At 46.8% G+C, this 18,493-nt stretch overlaps 1 protein-coding gene across 1 annotated transcript; it reads left to right on the top strand.

Annotated features, from left to right (window-relative positions):
• Nucleotides 1-7,153: 7,153 nt before the first annotated feature.
• Nucleotides 7,154-11,353, top strand: LOC130366724 (olfactory receptor 1444-like). Its single transcript, XM_056569046.1, has 2 exons — nt 7,154-7,234; nt 9,707-11,353. Exon 2 carries the CDS (start codon nt 9,717-9,719, stop codon nt 10,659-10,661), a length of 945 nt encoding a protein of 314 aa, XP_056425021.1. The 5' UTR covers nt 7,154-7,234; nt 9,707-9,716; the 3' UTR covers nt 10,662-11,353.
• Nucleotides 11,354-18,493: the final 7,140 nt, after the last annotated feature.

The following is an 18,493-nucleotide window of genomic DNA, read 5'->3' as shown; positions in this document are numbered from 1 at the left end:
CCTGTCTGTGACCTCATATAGTTATAGACCCTCTCTCTGTGCCTCCATATAGTTGTTGACCCCTCTGAGCCTCCATATAGTTGTAGACCCCCTTTCTGTGACTCCATGTAGTTGTAGACCCCTTCTCTGTACACCCATTAAGTTGTAGACCCCCTCTCTGTGCCCCCATATAGTTGTAGACCCCTCTGTCTGTGCCCCCATATAGTTGTAGACCCCCTCTCTGTGCCTTCTTATAGTTGTAGACCCCCTTTCTGTGCCTCCATATAGTTGTAGACCCCCTTTCTGTTCCCCCATATAGTTGTAGACCCCCTCTCTGTGCCCTCCCTATAGTTGTAGACCCCCTCTCTGTGCCTCCATATAGTTGTAGACCCCCTTTCTGTTCCCCCATACAGTTGTAGACCCCCTCTCTGTGCCCTCCCTATAGTTGTAGACCCCCTCTCTGTGCCTCTATATAGTTGTAGACCCCCTTTCTGTGCCCCCATATAGTTGTGGACACTCTCTCTGTGCCTCAAAATAGTTGTAGGTCCTCTCTCTCTGACCCCATATAGTTGTAGACCTCTCTCTGTGCCCACATATAGTTGTAGACCCCCTCTCTGTGCCTCCATAAAGTTGTAGGTCCCCTATCTCTGCCCCCATATAGTTGTAGACCCCTCTCTGTGCCCACATATAGTTGTAGGTCCCCTCTCTGTGCCCCCATATAGTTTTAGGTCCCCTCTCTGTGCCCCCATATAGTTGTAGACCCTCTCTCTGTGCCCCCATATAGTTGTAGACCCCCTCTATGTGCCCCCATATAATTGTAGGTCCCCTCTCTATGCCCCAATATAGTTGAAAACCCCCTCTCTGTGCCTCCATATAGTTGTAGGTCCTCTCTGTGCCCCATATCATTGTAGACCCACTCTCTATTCCCCCATATTGTTGTAGACCCCCTGTCTGTGACCTCATATAGTTATAGACCCTCTCTCTGTGCCTCCATATAGTTGTTGACCCCTCTGAGCCTCCATATAGTTGTAGACCCCCTTTCTGTGACTCCATGTAGTTGTAGACCCCTTCTCTGTACACCCATTAAGTTGTAGACCCCCTCTCTGTGCCCCCATATAGTTGTAGACCCCTCTGTCTGTGCCCCCATATAGTTGTAGACCCCCTTTCTGTGCCTCCATATAGTTGTAGACCCCCTTTCTGTGCCCCCATATAGTTGTAGACCCCCTCTCTGTGCCCTCCCTATTGTTGTAGACCCCTTCTCTGTGCCTCCATATAGTTGTAGGTCAGCTCTCTGTGCCCCATATAGTTGTAGACCCCCTCTCTGTGTCCCTATATAGTTGTAGACCCCTCTCCGTGCCCTCATAGAGTTGTAGACCCTCTCTCTGTACCTCCATATAGTTGTAGACCCCCTCTCTGTGCCTCCATATAGTTGTAGACCCCCTTTCTGTGCCTCCATATAGTTGTAGACCCCCTTTCTGTGCCCCCATATAGTTGTAGACCCTCTCTCTGGGCCCTCATATAGTTGTAGACCCCTTCTCTATGCCTCCATATAGTTTTAGGCCCCCTCTCTGTGCCCCCAAATAGTCGTAGAGCCGCTCTCTGTGCCCCTATATAGTTGTAGACCCCCTCTTTGTGCCCTCATATAGTTGTAGACCCTCTCTCTGTGCCTCCATATAGTTGTTAACCCCCTCTCTGTGCCTCTATATAGTTGTAGACCCCCTTTCTGTGCCCCCATATAGTTGTGGACCCTCTCTCTGTGCCTCATAATAGTTGTAGGTTCCCTCTCTCTGACCCCATATAGTTGTAGACCCCTCTCTGTGCCCACATATAGTTGTGGACCCTCTCTCTGTGCCTCAAAAAAGTTGTAGGCCCCCTCTCTCTGACCCCATATAGTTGTAGGTCCCTCTCTGTGCCCACATATAGTTGTAGACCCCCTCTATGTGCCCCCATATAATTGTAGGTCCCCTCTCTATGCCCCAATATAGTTGTAAACCCCCTCTCTGTGCCTCCATATAGTTGTAGGTCCCCTCTCTGTGCCCCATATCATTGTAGACCCACTCTCTATTCCCCCATATTGTTGTAGACCCCCTGTCTGTGACCTCATATAGTTATAGACCCTCTCTCTGTGCCTCCATATAGTTGTTGACCCCTCTGAGCCCCATATCGTTGTAGACCCCCTTTCTGTGACTCCATGTAGTTGTAGACCCCTTCTCTGTACACCCATTAAGTTGTAGACCCCCTCTCTGTGCCCCCATATAGTTGTAGACCCCTCTGTCTGTGCCCCCATATAGTTGTAGACCCCCTCTCTGTGCCTTCTTATAGTTGTAGACCCCCTTTCTGTGCCTCCATATAGTTGTAGACCCCCTTTCTGTTCCCCCATATAGTTGTAGACCCCCTCTCTGTGCCCTCCCTATAGTTGTAGACCCCCTCTCTGTGCCTCCATATAGTTGTAGACCCCTTTTCTGTTCCCCCATATAGTTGTAGACCCCCTCTCTGTGCCCTCCCTATAGTTGTAGACCCCCTCTCTGTGCCTCTATATAGTTGTAGACCCCCTTTCTGTGCCCCTATATAGTTGTGGACACTCTCTCTGTGCCTCAAAAAAGTTGTAGGTCCTCTCTCTCTGACCCCATATAGTTGTAGACCTCTCTCTGTGCCCACATATAGTTGTAGACCCCCTCTCTGTGCCTCCATAAAGTTGTAGGTCCCCTATCTCTGCCCCCATATAGTTGTAGACCCCTCTCTGTGCCCACATATAGTTGTAGGTCCCCTCTCTGTGCCCCCATATAGTTTTAGGTCCCCTCTCTGTGCCCCCATATAGTTGTAGACCCTCTCTCTGTGCCCCCATATAGTTGTAGACCCCCTCTATGTGCCCCCATATAATTGTAGGTCCCCTCTCTATGCCCCAATATAGTTGTAAACCCCCTCTCTGTGCCTCCATATAGTTGTAGGTCCTCTCTGTGCCCCATATCATTGTAGACCCACTCTCTATTCCCCCATATTGTTGTAGACCCCCTGTCTGTGACCTCATATAGTTATAGACCCTCTCTCTGTGCCTCCATATAGTTGTTGACCCCTCTGAGCCTCCATATAGTTGTAGACCCCCTTTCTGTGACTCCATGTAGTTGTAGACCCCTTCTCTGTACACCCATTAAGTTGTAGACCCCCTCTCTGTGCCCCCATATAGTTGTAGACCCCTCTGTCTGTGCCCCCATATAGTTGTAGACCCCCTCTCTGTGCCTTCTTATAGTTGTAGACCCCCTTTCTGTGCCTCCATATAGTTGTAGACCCCCTTTCTGTTCCCCCATATAGTTGTAGACCCCCTCTCTGTGCCCTCCCTATAGTTGTAGACCCCCTCTCTGTGCCTCCATATAGTTGTAGACCCCCTTTCTGTTCCCCCATATAGTTGTAGACCCCCTCTCTGTGCCCTCCCTATAGTTGTAGACGCCCTCTCTGTGCCTCTATATAGTTGTAGACCCCCTTTCTGTGCCCCCATATAGTTGTGGACACTCTCTATGTGCCTCAAAATAGTTGTAGGTCCTCTCTCTCTGACCCCATATAGTTGTAGACCTCTCTCTGTGCCCACATATAGTTGTAGACCCCCTCTCTGTGCCTCCATAAAGTTGTAGGTCCCCTATCTCTGCCCCCATATAGTTGTAGACCCCTCTCTGTGCCCACATATAGTTGTAGGTCCCCTCTCTGTGCCCCCATATAGTTTTAGGTCCCCTCTCTGTGACCCCATATAGTTGTAGACCCTCTCTCTGTGCCCCCATATAGTTGTAGACCCTCTCGGTGCCCCCTATGTCTGGGGTCAGGACCTACTACTATGGCTTAATAGCAGTGGTCAGAGCACCAAAGCTGCGGTTACTGAGGTTAGGTTATTGTTTGGGCTGGGCCACACATCCTTTTGCTCCGCTCCTTTAGTCTGGGCCCTTGGTACATCAGTGACGTTCCTTCTCCCTACCTTCCTGCAGCCTCTGCATATTTAAAGTGGTCGCATATTTTTCGGTACAATGATTCTGCTGGTTATTCTCCAATGATTCTCCTGGTTCTTCTCCAATGATTCTCCTGGATCTTCTCCTTTACTTTAAGCTTTAGGGGGAGATTTCTGCTCTATATTTCAGCTTGACCTTATTTTCTTGTATTTTTCTAAGGAATATAAAATATTCAGTAAATAATCATCTGCTTTAAAAATAAAAATACAGATAATACTTTCTCTGATGGTTTCGTCCCCGAGGAGCCACCTCAGGTCCGGGTGGAGGAGGAGGAGACCTCTGAGGATCAGTATCTATTATAAAAAGAGATAATACATGAGGATCCTGTTATATCGGAGACATCATGACACGTGAGAGACATCTAAAGATACATCAGATAAGAGACCTCTTAGGAATCAGGTAGGAGACATCTTAGGGATCAGATAGGAGACATCTTAGGGATCAGGTAACCGACATCTAAAGATACATCAGGTAAGAGACATGTTAGGGATCTGGTAAAATACATCTTCATAGGTGTGAGACATTTTAATATCGCCAGGAATAATAAAAATGGAGATTGTGAGAAAACATCTATATATTCTACATTAGGACAGTTTTAAAGTATTATCTCCCGCGACCCCAACCCCCACCCCCCAGCTGTGTTACAGACGATCCCCAAAAGTGAGGAACATCCTGATAAGGAGCCCACCATCCTCTGAGACACAATGAGGAACCTATTTCTGCATTATAAGGGCCTACAAAACCTCGCCTCATATAACAACCACAAACAGGATCCATTGGGGGCATTATCATTGTCTTTAGAGATGTTTTTGTGTGTAGATTTGTCTCTCATTTGGCGCAGCACTGCTCCTGAGGTTATTTTTTGCGCCTTTTTGGTTTACACTTTATTTTTAAAGGGTAACTTTCATCAAAAAAACGTGTGATATATTATAGATTAATGTATGCAGAATAACTTTCCAATTGCATGTTATTAAAAAATATGCTTCTTTCTATTTAATTTTACACTTTGAAAAAATGACCACTAGGGGTCTCCCTACCAGTCCTTTTTATAGATTTCAGACTCATGCTGGAGTCCTAAATATAAGACTGCAGCCGGGAAACAGACAAGCTCAGCACTGCTCCCTTCCTGTCAACCAGACAGGCAGGAGCCAGCACTGTGCTCATAGCACAGCAGAGCATACTCCTGACTCTGCCTTACTGCATTTATTTTCTATCTGAGCTCCAATCTTTCTTCTCTCTGCACATGCAGTTGCAAAAAGAGAGGAGAAGATTCAGAGCTGCCAGCTGAGCTCGTCTATTTCCCGGCTGCAGTCTGAGATTTAGGACTCCAGCATGAGAAATCTATAAAAAAAGGACTGGTAGGGAGACCTCTAGTGGCCATTTTTTCAAAGTGGAAATTTAAATAGAAAGAAGCATATTTTTAAATAACATGCAATTGGAAAGTTATTCTGCATACATTAATCTATAATAGAAGCTGTGTAGAAAAGTGTTCAGTTCACCTCCCATGTCCTGCTGCACACGGACTGGTAGGAACCGTACCCAAGTGTAAGCAATGAAGAAAAAACTGATGTCCAGCGCTGCTCCCGTATACATAGTATGACTAAGGCTCTTTGGTGGATCTGAAACGCGTCACCTACCTGTGACTACTGTGTCTTCTGTACCTGTTGGTGTCATGTTTGAATAAAGAATTCTACTTTTATACGGGAGCAGCGCTGGACATCAGTTTTTTCTTCATTAATCTATAATATATCAAAAGTTTTTTTGATGAAAGGTACCCTTTAAAAAGTGTGTACAGAACAGCTGTTAAGGTTGGTCTTAGGCAGTGGTACGGAATTTATCAACTGAGACTTTTTGTGAAAAGACTCAAGAAAAGGCCTAAAACCATTGAAAAGTCTCTAAACTGCACCGGCCTGGACTTAGCTTAGCTTTTTGGTGTATGTGAAGAGAGAAATTTCAGAAAATGTGACCTGCACAAAATCTATCAAATGCCCTGCGACCATTTAATAAATTTGGTGCTCGTACACATTACCAGCACACAAAAAAGTGTAGAAAATTGCTTCACTTACATCTACAATGCCGAATGCTTCATCTACACCTACAATGCTGAATGCTTCACCTACACCAACAATGCTGAATGCTTCATCTACACCTACAATGCTGAATGCTTCACCTACACCTACAATGCTGAATGCTTCACTTACACCTACAATGCTGAATTCTTCATCAACACCTACAATGCTGAATGCTTCATCTACACCTACAATGCTGAATGCTTCACCTACACCAACAATGCTGAATGCTTCATCTACACCTACAATTCTGAATGCTTCACCTACACCTACAATGCTGAATGCTTCACTTACACCTACAATGCTGAATTCTTCATCTACACCTACAATGCTGAATGCTTCACCTACACCTACAATGCTGAATGCTTCACGTACACCTACAATGCTGAATGCTTCACGAACACCTACAATGCTGAATGCTTAACGTACACCTACAATGCTGAATGCTTCACGTAAACCTACAATGTTGAATGCTTCACCTACACCTACAATGCTGAATGCTTCACGTACACCTACAATGCTGAATGCTTCACTTACACCTACAATGCTGAATGCTTCATCTACACCTACAATGCTGAATGCTTCATCTACACCTACAATGCTGAATGCCTCATCTACACCTACAATGCTGAATGCTTCATCTACACCTACAATGCTGAATGCTTCACCTACACCTACAATGCTGAATGTTTCACCTACACCTACAATGCTGACTGCTTCACGTACACCTACAATGCTGCATGCTTCATCTACACCAACAATGCTTAATGCTTCACCTACACCTACAATGCTGAATGCTTCACCTACACCTACAATGCTGAATGCTTCACCTACACCTACAATGCTGAATGCTTCACATACACCTACAATTCTGAATGCCCCTCATATCCCTGACACTCACCGGGACTGTAAGGCTCCTGAAAGTCACAAGATCGCCCGCCCGATGCCCGAATTCTTCTTCCGGAGAATGTTGACATGAAAACGTTCCTCAGGTTGGATGCTCTCCTGGCTTCTCAGGGCAGTTGCATTGTATATATATATATATATATATATTTATTTATTTTTTGTTAATATGTTGTTAGTTTATTTTTTTTTCTTTGTTTTAGGTTTTTTCAAACATACAAGGTTGGTACATAAAATAAGGGAGCTGGGCCTATATGTAGAAGTCACTGGGGCAGTGATAGGAAACAGAAGGTGGGTATTGATGGAATATATTTGGGTCAATGTTACTAGTCAATTATTGACCTTTTAGAGTGGTGTTTCCCAATCAGTGTGCCTCCAGCTGTTGTGTTGTGGCTGTCCGGGCATGCTGGGAGTTTTAGGAAGGAAAAAAACATGGCGAATGATAAATGTAAGGTGATGCACCTGGGACATGGTGACAAAATGTACAATTATATGCTAAATAATAAGACATTAAATGGGCACTCTCATTAAAACAAATTTTTGCTGTTGCACTCCTTATGGTAAATAGAAAATCTTTCTAATATACTTTGTAAAAAAAAAATATGTTTTATTTGTGGTTAGCCAATCATAGCTCATCTCACACTGAACTGCTCTGGGCTGTGTGTAGAAGAGTGAGGGAAGAAGTTCTCCCCTGTATGGCTTCAGATAATGTCACGCCTGCTGGGGAACGCCTCTTCCCAGTCTGTGAATCTGAAAATACAGAGCAATATCAAGGTAGAAAACTAACAAACAATAAAAATAAAGGCAGGGGGTGGTTTATCATGATGGGGGCAGTGACTTGGGAGGATTTTAAAATGTAACAAGTTAATGACAGGTACTCTTTAACTAAAACTTCTACTGAAAAGGAGTTGAGGGTACTAGTGGACAGTAAAATCTAATTTAGTGACCAGTGCCAGGCAGCTGCTGCCAAGGCTAAGGCTGCATTCACATCACGTTTTTGCAATATAGTTCCCGTATCAGGTTTTTGATTTAAAAAAATGGATTCCTAAAAACCGGACTAAACTGTATAAAAACGGGTGTACAAATTTTAATCCATATACGGTTTGAAAAATGATGTCCGGTTGCATCCGTATACGTTTTAAACTTTTCATTCCATTATGAATAAAGTTTCACTTGTTTGGTTGAAATTCCAAGAAAAAACTGTGCAAAGTCAAAAACCGTATGTCCAAACCGGATGGAACCGTACACACACTCAGTTCTGTACAGTTCCCATTGACTCCCATGTTTTAAAAAAATGTATACGTTTCAATACGGTTTTTACCCGGACCAAAAACCGTGGTAGGCTACAATTTTGGGTGCGGGAAAAAACCTGACAAAACCGCACTAGATGCAAAACAGATGCATCTGGATGCATCTTATGGCATACGGTTTCCAATGGAGAGTCAATGCATACGGTTTTCAATGGAGAGCCAATGTATACGGTTTTCAATGGAGAGCCAATGTATACGGTTTTCAATGGAGAGCCAATGCATACGGTTTTCAATACGGTTCCGTACTGTTTTCAAAATGAAAACGTATACGGGAACTGTATTACAAAAATGTGGTGTTAACCCAGCCTAAGAAAGTCATGTGATGTATAGAGGGTCCTGACAAGGACATAGTTACCTCTGTATAAATCATTAGTCAGATCATATGGAGTATTGTGTCCAGCACTGAGCACCTGTATATAAGAAGGACATGGCTGAACTGTAGAGGGTGCAGAGGAGGCGACAAAGAGATTCAGGCTATGTTCAGATGGCAGAAATTTCGCATAGATTAGGAATTCCACGGCCGCATTAATATGGCCGGAGTTCCGCATCTTTCTGCATGAATACACAGAGCACCTTTAAAAAGTGTGGATATTTATGCGGAAATTCTGCCTTGTGAACATAGCCTGAAAAGGGGTACTCCAGTGGAAAACTTTTTTTTTTCTTTTTTTTTTCTTTTTTTTTTAAACTGGTGCCAGAAAGTTAAACAGATTTGTAAATTACGTCTATTAAAAAATCTTAATCCTCCCAGTACTTATCAGCTGCTGCATGCTCCACAGCAAGTTGTGTAGTTCTTTCCAGTCTGACCACAGTGCTCTTTGCTGACACCTCTGTCCGTGTCAGGAACTGTGCAGAGCAGGATAGGTTTGCTATGGGGATTTGCTCCTGCTCTGGACAGTTCCTGACATGGACAGTGGTGTCAGCAGAGAGCACTGTGGTCAGACTGGAAAGAACTACACAACTTCCTCTGCAGTATACAGCAGCTGATAAATACTAGAAGGATTAAGATTTTTTTGTTCAACTTTCTGGCACCAGTTGATTAGAAACATTTTGTTTTCCACCGTAGTACTCCTTTAAAGAAATGGGCGGACTGCAGGACCCCCGTCCTCACTGTCTCTGCCTGCGGATGACCTGCATGCACTGACTTCTACAATAAAGATTTTGCTGCTGTATGGTGGGTTCCGTCATCTATACATTCTTTTCAAGTATACTATGGATTTCTCCATTGTTTATTAATGGTGCGAACTATACAAATGACACTCGTTCAGCAATAGGTTGTGTATCCGACCTATGATAATCCCCGTATAATGTATCTTGTTATAATATGATAGGATATTCTGATATAGATACAATTAACTATTAATAGTTCCCAGTAGAGTTTGTGTTATTGCTCTTAGTGTCATTCCTGGAATCCTTTTGATCCTTGAGATCTGGACTCTTTTGTTTCTCCAGTAAGGATCGATTTGATGGACTTCACGAACCAGACCGAGGTCACAGAGTTTGTCTTTTCCGGACTGACTGACGATGAGGACCTGAGATCCTTCCTCTTCGTACTCTTCCTGCACGTCTACATTGTGACTGTATTGGCCAATGTTAGCCTGGTGGCCATTGTCAGTAACACATCAAACCTGCAGAACCCAATGTACTACTTCCTGACTTACCTCTCCCTGGTGGACGTCTTCTATTCCTCCACCATAATGCCAAAGACCTTGGTGGACCTTAAGAGTTTGAAGAAGACGATCTCCTTTGTAGGTTGTGCTCTTCAGTTCTTCTTCTATGCCGCTCTAGGATCTATCGAGACTCTCCTCCTCTCCTCCATGTCCTATGACCGCTATGTTGCCATCTGCCACCCTCTCCATTATGTGTCCATTATGAATAAGAAGAAATGTCTACGACTCCTTATTTTTTTCTTCTCTGTTGGTTTCTTACAGTCCTCGGTACAGACCAGCTGCACCTTCAGTCTACAGTTCTGTGGGTCCAACCTCATTGACCACTTCTACTGTGATACTCCTGTGATACTCAGACTGTCCTGCTCGGATACTTCTTCCTGTGACATGGTCACCTTCTACATTGTAGGTGCTTTGGCCTCAGGCTCCCTGGTGACTATCCTTGTCTCATACACCCTAATAATCATTTCAGTTACACACATGAGATCCACAGAAGGTCGGAGGAAAGCCTTCAGTACCTGCTCCTCACACCTCATGTGCGTCTTCATCTTCTACGGCACTGTATTGTTCACATACATGCATCCTCCCTCCAGCGCCTTCACCGTACGAGACAAGGTGGCGTCAGTCTTCTATACAGCAGTAACACCAATGCTGAACCCTCTTATATACAGTCTGAGGAACCAAAGTGTGAGAAGTATCATTATACGATCAGTTCATAGTACACTGCTCAAAAATATAAAGTGAACACTAATATAACACATCGTAGATCTGAATGAATGAACTAATTGTATGAAATACTTTCCTCTTTACAAAGTTGAATGCGCTGACAACAAAATCACACAAAAATTATCAATGGAAATCAAATGTATCAACCCATGGAGGTCTGGATATGGAGTCACACTCAAAATCACAGTGTAAAAACCTCACTACAGGCTGATCCAACTTTATGTAATGTCCTTAATACAAGTCCAAATGAGGCTCAGTAGTGTGTGTGGCCTCCACGTGCCCGTATGACTTCCCTACAATGCCTGGGCATTCTCCTGATGAAGTGGAGGATGGTCTCCTGAGGGATGTCCTCCCAGACCTGGACAAAAGCATCCACCAACTCCTGGACAGTCTGTGGTGGATGGAGCGAGACATGATGACCCGGATGTGCTCAATCGGTTTCAGGTCTGGGGAACGGGTGGGGCCAGTCCATAGCATCAATGCCTTCTTCTTGTAAGAACTGCTGACACACTCCAGCCACATGAGGTCTAGCATTGTCTTGTATTAGTAGGAACCCAGGGCCAACCACACCAGCATATGGTCTCACAAGGGGTACCTAATGGCAGTCAGGCTACCTCTGGCAAGCACATGGAGGGCTGTGCGGCCCCAAAGAAATGCCACCCCACACCATTACTGACCACCATGCTGGAGGATGTTGCAGGCAGCAGAACGTTCTCCACAGCGTCTCCAGACTCTGTCACGTTTGTCACATGTGCTCAGTGTGAACCTGCTTTCATCTGTGAAGAGCACAGGGCGCCAGTGGCAAATTTGACAATCTTGGTGTTCTCTGGCAAATGCCAAACGTCCTGCACTGTGTTGGGCTATAAGCACAACTCCGATCTGTCGGACCCTCATACCACCCTCATGTAGTCTGTTTCTGACCGTTTGAGTGGACACATGCACATGTGTGGCCTGCTGGAGGTCATTTTGCAGGGCTCTGGCAGTTCTCCTCCTGCTCCTCCTTGCACAAAGGCTGAGGTTGCGGTCCTGCTGCTGGGTTGTTACCCTCCTACGGCCTCTTCCACATCTCCTGATGTACTGACCTGTCTCCTGGTATCGCCTCCATGCTCTGGACACTACGCTGACAGACACAGCAAACCTTCTTTCCACAGCTCGCATTGATGTGCCATCCTGGATGAGCGGCACTACCTTAGCCACTTGTGTGGGTTGTAGACTCCGTTTCATGCTACCGCTAGAGTGAAAGCACTGCCAGCATTCAAAACTGACCAAAACATCAGCCAGGAAGCATAGGAACTGAAAAATGGTCTGTGGTCACCACCTGCAGAGCCACTCCTTTATTGCAGGTGTCTTGCTAATTGCCTATAATTTCCACGTGTTGTCTGTTCCATGTGAAATTGATTGTCAATCAGCGTTCTTCCTGAGTGGACAGTGGGATTTCACAGAAGTGTCATTGACTTGGAGTTACATTGTGTTGTTTGTGTTCCCTTTATTTTTTTGAGCAGTGTATTACAAATCTCCCGGACTGGTGGATGAGGTAAAATGCCTATTTCAGAACATACTGGCTAAAATGGTACTTACTCCCCCCTCCCATCGTGTTTGAAAGAATGTCTCAAGATGGCGCCCGAACAGGATCTACACCCAAGAAGATAAGACCACGTGATGGACAAAAAACACCTGCAGATGGAAGAAACCAATCACGAGGACAGTTATTCATGACGTATAGCTTTGCACATTGTTACAAGATTATAAAAACCCTCGTAATTGTTTCAAATACAGGAAGTATCATTTGTTGAACGTGTGTGTCAGTGTCACTTTTTCTATCCTGCATGTGCTAATCCCGACACCTAATTAGGAAGGGGGCAGATACTCACTTGTTACCAGGTCGGGTTGCGATCCATTTCACCGGGTTGGCTTCCTCAATGTTGTGTAACCTAGTAACATAGTTTGTAAGATTGAAAAAAGACAAGAGTCCATTGAGTTCAACCTAAAACCTACTGTGTTGACCCAGAGGAAGGCAAAAAAAAAAAAACATGAGGCTGATGTCAAATGCCCCATGACAGAGAAAAAATTCCTTCCTGACCCCAATATGGCATCAGAATAAATCCCCGTAGGAAATAAATGTGTAGACTCGACCCTCTGCACCACTAATTATAGGAGCGGAGAGGAGAGTGATGGGCGACCTGACCTCAGTATTGGACACCATACACCGATCCTCTTGGTTCTTCAGGTTCTTCAGGTCTATACGATGCGATCCAATTCACTGTATCTTTTTAGTAGATTTATTCTTCCTCTTTTGGTCTCTCTTTTGGTTTACGCCTTTCCATGCATCAATGCATTAAATGGGTTCTCTGTCCCTAGACATCTTATCCCCTATCCAAAGGATAGGGGATAAGATGTCTGATCGCGGGGGGGTCACGTCACTGGAGAACCCTGCGATCTCAGCTGCGACACCACAGAACTTCACTCCATACCAGATGACTGGCGATGCGAGGAGGAGACTGGTGAAGTCACGGTCACGCCCCCCTCGTGACGTCATGGCCATGCCCCCTCAATGCAAATCTATGGGAGGGGGCGTGACGGCTGCCACGCCCCCTCCCATAGACTTGCATTGAGGGTGCGTGGCGGGATGTCACGCGCCTCCGGAGCTGCACCCAATGCTCTAAACAAATGCCGGGTGCAGTCAAGAGATCGTCTGCAATCAGACATCTTATCCCTTATCCTTTGGATAGTGACTATAAACATGGCACTGTCATAGGATGTAACCTGTACCACAAGTCAGTCTGTGAAACTTCTGCTCTGCTATATGGTAGATAGCCCCATTAGGTAGTTAATCCCTCCTATTAGATAGAACCACCATTAGGTAGGTAATACCCCTTATTAGGTAGATACCCTCAGTGGGTAGGTAGGCAGTTTATTCCCCCATTAGATAGAAGCCCCCAGTAGTTAAAGGGGTACTCCGGCCAAACACATCTTATCCTTTATCCAAAGGATATGCTGGGCTGCTGTTCCAGAATCGGAAACCACTGCGTTTCCGGGAGTGAAGATGTGATGTCACGCCACGCCCCCTCCATTCATGTCTATGGGAGGGGGCATCTTGTTACGTCACAAGGGGGCAAGCGTGATGTCACGTCTCCAATCCCGGAGACTTGAGCAGCAGCCCAGCATAGAATGTGGGTGCCGCACGGAGAACGTGAGGGGTCACAGACATCTTATCCCTTATATCCTTTGGATAGGGACTAAGATGTCTTTGGTCGGAATACCCTTTTAAGTAATTCCCCTATCCCATTAGATAGATGCCCTATTAAGTAGTTTCCAATAGGTCACCTTCCCTCTGCTTCCACTCTAGGGCTGGGCCCTCTTCATTCTCCACTTTGGGCTCCATCACCTGAGTGATGGAATGGCGCAGAACTTCTCATGTAGACTAGGTGGGCCGAATGGCATTCTATGTTTCTGTGGTGCATTTGCCCTGGACAACTAAGCCAAGAAGTGGTGGACAAAGCAAAATCCTCTGCTGTATAACTATCTGCAGAAATCCATACTGCCCCCCGGAGGTGACATCAGCACAAGGATGGTTAGTCTAGAATACCATGATAAGGGTTTCCATACTTGGGCAGCTGGACACAAGCCTAAGCATGCACAATGCCAAGCGTTGTCAGTAATGATGTAAAGCACATGGTCACTGGAGCAGTGGAAGCAGTGGATCACCTCCTGCCATCTCGCCGTCTGGTTGTGGAGGAATATGATTTTTGTGGATGCCCAGAGAAGAGAGTTGGATTACCCATATGGCGATTCTGGAAAACGTCAGATGGTGTCAGCAGTGGACTGCTCAATCAATCACCAAGCTCCTAAAGTCATCTCCTTCCTTCCTCATCAGCAGGCCCCTGTAGCTCCTCCCCTCTCCAGCAGGCTCCTATAAGTCCTCCCCTCACCAGCAGGTCCCTGTAGCTCTTCCCCTCACCAAAAGGCCCCTGTAGTTTCTCCTCTCACCAGTAGGCTCTTGTAGCTCCTCCCCTCCTCAGCAGGCTCCTGTAGCTCCTCCCCTCACCAGCAGGCCCCTGTAGCTCATCCTCTGACCAGCAGGCTCATATAGCTTCTCTCCTCACCAGAAGGCTCCCGTAGCCCCTCCTCTTACCAGCAGGCTCCTATTGCTCCTTCTCTCACCAGCAGGCTCCTATAGCTCCTCCCCTCACCAGCAGGCCCTGGTATCTCCTCCCCCCACCAGCAGGCTCCTGTAGCTCCTCCTCTCATCAGCAGGCTCCTATAGCTCCTCCCCTCACCAGCAGACTCCTGTCGCTCTTCACATCACCAGCAGGCTCTTTTAGCTTCTCCCCTCCCTAGCAGGCTCTTGTAGCTCCTCCTCTCACCAGCAGGCTCCTATAGCTCTTTCCCTCACCAGCAGGCTCCTATAGCTCCTCCCCTAACCAGCAGGCTCCTATAGCTCCTCCCCTCACCAGATGGCTCCTATAGCTTCTCCCCTACCAGATTGCTTCTTTCATTTCCCAGAGACCTTTTTCAAAATGAAAGAAGCAATCTGATTGGTTACTATGAGTAACTTCACCACTTTTCCTCTGCACAGGTTTTGATAAATCTCTCCCACAATCCTTATAGGGGGTGCCACTCACCTTTTGCAGCTGTGCAATGTACAGACACAACTCTGGGATGCGCTTTGGGTGGTGTGCGGCGAGGTTCCGGGAGCCGCTGTCCATCGGTACCGCTGGCACAATCCTTGGCATGCAAGTAACATGTCAAGATGGTACTAGCCCATTTATGGCAACATCAACTATATGGAAAACTTGGAAAAAACTACTTCAAGGTAACAACTGTGGAGTTCCTGGGGTATATATTGTCCACAGGGCTCATTGGGATGGACATAAAGAAAATCCATATCATCTGACTGGCCGTTCCCAAAAACAAACAGATGGTGCAACAGTTTATGGGCGCTCTCTCTGGATACAACAATAATGTGGATGAATGAGAACTAAAGATGGCACTGGAGGAATGGAGACGTTGGCTGGAGGGCTCCAAATACCCAGTGGTGGTGTGTGGTAATGGCGTGTGTATACTGTGGGGTGCTGTGACTGTGACTGGAGTTCATGATGCCAGGAGTGTTAACCACCACACTAAGGCCTCTTTCACACTGCCGTTGTTCCCCGACTTAATCGTCCGTTCTCATGACAGGGAGCAATGGGCAACAACAGGTCCCGGCGGCTCCAATTTACTATTATGGGGCTGCCAAGCGCCGTTATGAATAGCTAGAGAAAAAGACGGCACATGCAGTAATTTTTCTCCCGCTATTCTGCCCGGCTCTGCCGTGTACTAACAGCAGTGTATAAGAAGCCTAGCAAGGATAATCGGTTGGCTGTGCCAGGCACTGGGCAAGAAATACCACGAAGGCCAGGTTAGGGAAACCACTTTTACTTTACTTCAGGAATACAAACACGACAGTTCACTTTAGTGCAATAATCGCTGAAGGCTACAACAGAGAGCCACAGTGCTTCTTGGCACTATGGGACTTGTAGTTCTCCTCGACTTAGATATGGCTTAGAATGGTCTGAACTGACTGGGACTTGACTTAGTTAGATTTGATTGAGGACGGAAGAGAAGACATAGGCATAGAGACATAAAAGACGGCTGTGACCAGCCTAGACTTTCTACACACAGGGTTCCAGGGTTAGGGCTTACCGGCCGGATGAACCTATTTGGACCTAAGCTGCCTGAGGATTTCACTCATGTTATCCATTTGGTATTTGTCTTGTCTGAACTTGACGTCGACAGAAGAAGGACCTGGTTGACAGGAATCTGTATGCGGACGGTCAGTCTCTCAGGAACAAGGAGACAAAGATAAACATGGTGTCACGATTCGGCTGGCTGGAGGTGGATCCTCTGTGCCAGAGAGGGATTGGCGTGGACCGTGTCGGTGGACCGGTTCTAAGTTGCTACTGGTATTCACCAGAGCCCGCCGCAAAGCGGGATAGTCTTGCAGCGGCGGTAGCAACCAGGTCGTATCCACCGGCAACGGCTCAACCTCTCTGACTGCTGAGATAAGCGCGGTACAAGGTAGTAGACAAGAGCAAGGTCGGACGTAGCAGAAGGTCAGGGCAGGCAGCAAGGATCGTAGTCAGGGGCAACGGCAGGAGGTCTGGAACACAGGCTAGGAACACACAAGGAAACGCTTTCACTGGCACAATGGCAACAAGATCCGGCGAGGGAGTGCAGGGGAAGTGAGGTATAAGTAGGGAGTGCACAGGTGATAACACTGATTAAGCCTGCTGCGCCAATCAGTGGCGCAGTGGCCCTTTAAATTGCAGAGACCCGGCGCGCGCGCACCCTAAGGAGCGGGGCCGCGCGCGCCGGGACAACACAGACGGGGAACGGGTCAGGTACGGGAGCCGGGATGCGCATCGCGAGCGGGCGCATTCCCGCGTCGCGAATCGCATCCCGGCTGGGAGTAATATCGCAGCGCACCCGGTCAGCAGGTCTGACCGAGGCGCTGCGAATGAGAGGACGCTGCGAGCGCTCCAGGGAGGAGCGGGGACCCGGAGCGCTCGGCGTAACAGTACCCCCCCCCCCCCCCCCCTTGGGTCTCTCCCTCTTCTTGAAGCCTGAGAACCTGAGGATAAGACTTTTGTCTAGGATGTTGTCCTCAGGTTCCCAAGATCTCTCCTCTGGGCCACAATTCTCCCAGTCAACCAAGAAGAATCTTTTACCTCTGACTGTCTTGGATGCTAGAATCTCCTTCACCGAGAAGACGTCAGACGAACCGGAAACAGGAGTGGGAGAAACAACTTTGGGAGAGAAGCGGTTAAGGATGAGTGGTTTAAGGAGAGAGACATGGAAGGCATTGGGAATACGGAGAGAAGGAGGAAGAAGGAGTTTGTAAGAGACAGGGTTGATCTGGCACAAGATTTTGAAAGGACCAAGATAGCGTGGTCCCAGTTTATAACTGGGGACACGAAAGCGGACATACTTAGCGGAGAGCCATACCTTGTCTGCGGGAGCAAAAATGGGGGGAGTTCTTTTTTTATCAGCAAATTTTTTCATCCGGGATGAAGCCTGTAAAAGAGAATTTGGGGTTTCTTTCCATATGGTGGAAAGATCTCGAGTCACTTCATCAACAGCGGGCAAACCAGAGGGCAAGGGAGTAGGGAGGGGAGGAAGAGGGTGACGGCCGTACACCACGAAAAATGGGGATTTACCAGAAGATTCGGAGACTCTGAAGTTGTATGAGAATTCGGCCCATGGTAGAAGATCTGCCCAGTCATCCTGGCCATTGGATTGGGGATGATAAGAGGAAGAGAAGTTTAATTTGATCTTGAGCTGCTTACAGAGGGCCCTCCAGAATTTAGACACAAATTGGACGCCTCTATCCGAGACGATATGCGTGGGCAAACCATGAAGGCGAAAAATGCGTATAAAAAATTGCTCTGCCAACTGAGGCGCTGAAGGAAGGCCAGGAAGAGGGATAAAATGTGCCATCTTGGAAAATCGATCAACGACCACCCAAACAACTGTGTTGCCACGGGATAAGGGCAGGTCCGTAATAAAGTCCATACCAATCTGTGACCAAGGTTGTTCAGGAACGGGCAGAGGATGAAGGAGACCAGCAGGCTTCTGGCGAGGAGTCTTATCCCGTGCACAGACAGTACAAGCCCGCACGAAATCAACAACATCAGTCTCCAGAGTCGGCCACCAATAAAATCGAGAGATGAGTTGACAGGATTTTTTGATGCCCGCATGGCCTGCGAGGTGGGAGGAGTGTCCCCACTTGAGAAACCCGAGGCGCTGGCGTGGAGAAATGAAGGTCTTCCCTGGAGGAATTTGTCTGATGGAAGCTGGAGAAGTGGAGATCA

Source organism: Hyla sarda, chromosome 4, assembly GCF_029499605.1.
Source record: "Hyla sarda isolate aHylSar1 chromosome 4, aHylSar1.hap1, whole genome shotgun sequence".
Taxonomy (NCBI): Eukaryota; Metazoa; Chordata; class Amphibia; order Anura; family Hylidae; genus Hyla; species Hyla sarda.
The sequence above is the reverse complement of the archived record's forward strand: the minus strand, read 5'-3'. Positions and strand labels throughout refer to the sequence as shown.

Bases quoted from the DNA above. Each gene is read 5' to 3' on its own strand.
- LOC130366724 (XM_056569046.1), top strand. From the start codon at position 9,717: ATGGACTTCACGAACCAGACCGAGGTCACAGAGTTTGTCTTTTCCGGA.